General features: G+C 45.9%; 1 protein-coding gene across 1 annotated transcript in view; it reads right to left on the bottom strand.

Moving 5' to 3' along the window:
• DDB1 (damage specific DNA binding protein 1) overlaps positions 1-3,230 on the bottom strand; it is a 32,916-nt gene that overhangs the window by 20,699 nt on the left and 8,987 nt on the right. The window contains exons 7-10 of the mRNA XM_008048062.1: positions 2,748-2,906; positions 2,070-2,153; positions 1,385-1,501; positions 745-847 (exon numbers count right to left, since the gene is read on the bottom strand). Of these exons, the coding sequence (XP_008046253.1) occupies positions 745-847; positions 1,385-1,501; positions 2,070-2,153; positions 2,748-2,906 (463 nt within the window). The remainder of the gene's footprint in view (positions 1-744; positions 848-1,384; positions 1,502-2,069; positions 2,154-2,747; positions 2,907-3,230) is intronic.

Here is a 3,230-nt window from a genome sequence, read left to right as displayed (position 1 = left end):
AAAAAAAAAAAAAAAAATCAGCTGGGCATGGTAACATGTGCATATAATTCCAGCTACTCAGAAGGTTGAGGTGGAAGGATTGCTGGAGCCCAGCAGTTAAGGCTGCAGTGGCCACGAGCGGCCACTGCACTCCAGTCTGGGTGACAGAGTGAGACAACAACTCAAAATAAATAAATAAATAAATAAAATAAAGTTATAACTCTCCTGGAATTTAGAAAGATTTATACTTTTGTTCTATAAGTTATGTTTAACTTAAGAAGAACCTTTATGACATCCAGTCTTCTCCTTTTTTTAAATGAATTCCACCAGTTCCTTTGTATAGGCAACATGAAATTTAACTTGGAATATTTTCCTCCCCTATTCCTCTACCAATTTTGATTAATAGTTGTCTCTCTTTTTCTTTCTTTCTTTTTTTTTTTTTTGTAGAGACCAGGTCTTGGTACATTGCTCAAGCTAGTCTCAACCTCTGGGATCAAGCAACCCTCCTGCCTCAACCTCCCAAAGTGCTGGGATTACAGGCATGAGCTACTGCGCCTGGCAATAGTAGTCTCTTTTTTCGAGTTTATTTTTATACTTTCAAACATGTTTAAGCTGCTACCACTTGTTCTGCTGTTACAACTTTTTAACTCTTCATTTGATCTGCTTTCCTCCAGCTCCCACCAAAATGCCTTCACAACATGTACTGAGGCCAAAGGCCAAAGTCACTCAAAAAAGACCTGCATCCTTAGCCCACCAAAAGGCTACCTTTGATGCCTGGTAAGTCAATGCTGGCATGCTCGTGGATTCCAATTCCGTTCCGGATGATCCGCAAGGAACCTTCCTTGAAAGCCCCAGAGCACGTGACCAGCTGCAAGTAGAGAAAAGGCTTCTGAACAGCCTGCTCAAGAGATAGGCAACCCTACTGATGCTCTACCCAAATCCAAGAACCTTTCTGTGGCTAGGTGTGAGGATGCAGACTTGGCAGAAGCTGACCTCCAAAATCTCTCAAATATACACACAGACAGGTCATCCCAGCTCAAGAAGCAAAAAGCACCTTCCACAGCACCTAGCAAGCTTGCTTAGAACCCCAGAACCCAACTGCTAGAACAAGCACAGGATGTGGAGTCAGATACCTTGGAAAAAATTATTACTTGATCTTTCTCAGCCCAAAATTTCCTCACTTCTGAGATGGCCAACAATCCGTCTAGCAGGGTGCTCGTGTAATCATAGATTATGTACATAAAGTGCCTGGCAGACCAAGATAGGCTTTCAGTCAACGGTAGTTACCCCTGTATCACTGGGATTCATGAGTGAGGCTCTCTGAAGTATCTTCAGTGCACACTCCCCATGCTAGATAAGCAAAGCAAGGAGGCCAATGTGAGCCACTTCCAGGATGACTCCTTACCTGTCCCTGTCCTTGCCTCTCCAGGTCCACCACACACATGTCCACAATGGGTCCTAGGTTGGTGAAGGTCTCCATGGCCACTACGTAGGAGCCTTGCTCATTGCTGTCAACATTGAGCTAAAAAGAAAGAACAGCATTAGTCTTGGAACACCCTAACAGACCAGCCTAAACAGATGGGTACTGTCCAGAAGAAACTCTCAATCCTGCTAGATCTGTCCTTCTTGTGCTCCAATGGCTACTTCGAGAAGGGGACTACTGACCAAGGAGCATGACTGTCTTATAAGCAATCCTCTAACCAGTCAGGGATTTCTAACCTGGAGGCCCATGGATGAATTTCAAAGAAGCACGGAGTTTTGGGAAATTAATGTAAAATTTGCACGCATTTTTGTACAGAGAAAGCTCCACAACTTCATATTCTAGAGGAGATCCATTACATTAACTGCGACCTACTTGAAGGTCAGAACTTTGTCCTGTCCATCACTGTATCCACAGTACCTTGCCTGGCACCGTTAGGACTAAGAGCTCGTCGGGGATAGGATGTTAAGTTAACTCCAAGCAGAAAGCTGGAGAGTGGGGATGTGGGTAAACTGGAGAGATTCAGAGAGGCACCAAACTCAGGAGAACTTGAGGAAGAAAGAGTGAGGGCAGTGAAAACAAAATCATAAAGAGGAAAACCTCTTCTCACCTTCACCAGCTGGGAGTCCCCTAGGCGAGACCCAACAAACACAACACCATTATCAAGGTATGTCAAGCACTCAGCAATCGAGGTCTGGAAGAAAGTCAGTAGCAGGAAAGAAATCAGGATGGCCTCCAGAGGGACCCACCTCTGTTCCCCTCTGCCCACGGCTGCAGTCGTGATCCAGGAGGCAGCTCTTCACTCCCAACACCCAGGTCCCACGAAGCCAGTACTTCCTCATCTCCCAAGCCCGTGCCTCTCTACGGACCACATGCCCATACCAGAACAGCCTCTCATTCATCTAACAGGCACCAGCTCCTGACAAGAGTTTTAATCCCAACAGTTCCAATCTGAACAGCATCAGAAACCCATTCACCACAGGAGCGTTAAACATTTTGGAATCATCCTCCCTAACTGTAATCAGCATGCAACTACTTTACTTCAAGACCATATCACTTTTTGTTTTCCCTTCTTGTCTTTTCCTCCAAAGCTGCTAGACTGTGCCCAGCAGCCTCTGGCTTCTCCAACATCCAACTCATTCAAAAAATCAGCTTCCAAAGCAAGACCGCTGGCTTGTTTCTGGGTGTTAAGGAACGCAATTCCCAGAGCAGAGGCATGGGACCACACATCTGGGGGGGGGCCTTAGGAACCCAGGAGAATGCAGCAGAGGAGAGGGACAAGCTCTACCTCTCCAAGGAGTTCCACACGGAGATCCTTGAGGGTGATGGTGCCATCCATCTGCTCCTCCTTCTCCAAAAGCAGCATGAAGAGTCGTCCTTCCATGTCACCCAGCAGGTACCTCGAGCCATTAGGGTCCACTCGATTGTGACACACTATCGTGCTTTGCTGCCAACGGAAGGAAACAGTCTTAGAGACTCAGCATCTTCCACACAAGGAAGCAAATCTACTGGACCCTCCCTTCACCAAACCCAGCCACTTTACCAGCAAGGAGTCGCTACCATTATGTGTACAATGGAAGATGGAAAGCTGCTGAATTGTGAAGACAACTTTCTAAGGCGCTAAATCAATATACCTTAAGTATTTACTCACATGTTATTCTACCGGAAAACAGAAATATATAGAACAGGACTATGAAATGCTACCACAGATCGTGTGTGTGTGTGTGTGTGTGTGTGTGTGTGTGTGTGTGTGTGTGTGTGTGTATCTAGA

This window comes from Carlito syrichta, unplaced genomic scaffold, assembly GCF_000164805.1.
Source record: "Carlito syrichta isolate Samal-C Ts95f unplaced genomic scaffold, Tarsius_syrichta-2.0.1 Scaffold120490, whole genome shotgun sequence".
Taxonomy (NCBI): Eukaryota; Metazoa; Chordata; class Mammalia; order Primates; family Tarsiidae; genus Carlito; species Carlito syrichta.
Note: the sequence above shows the minus strand (reverse complement) of the source record. Positions and strands in the feature narration are given on the sequence as shown.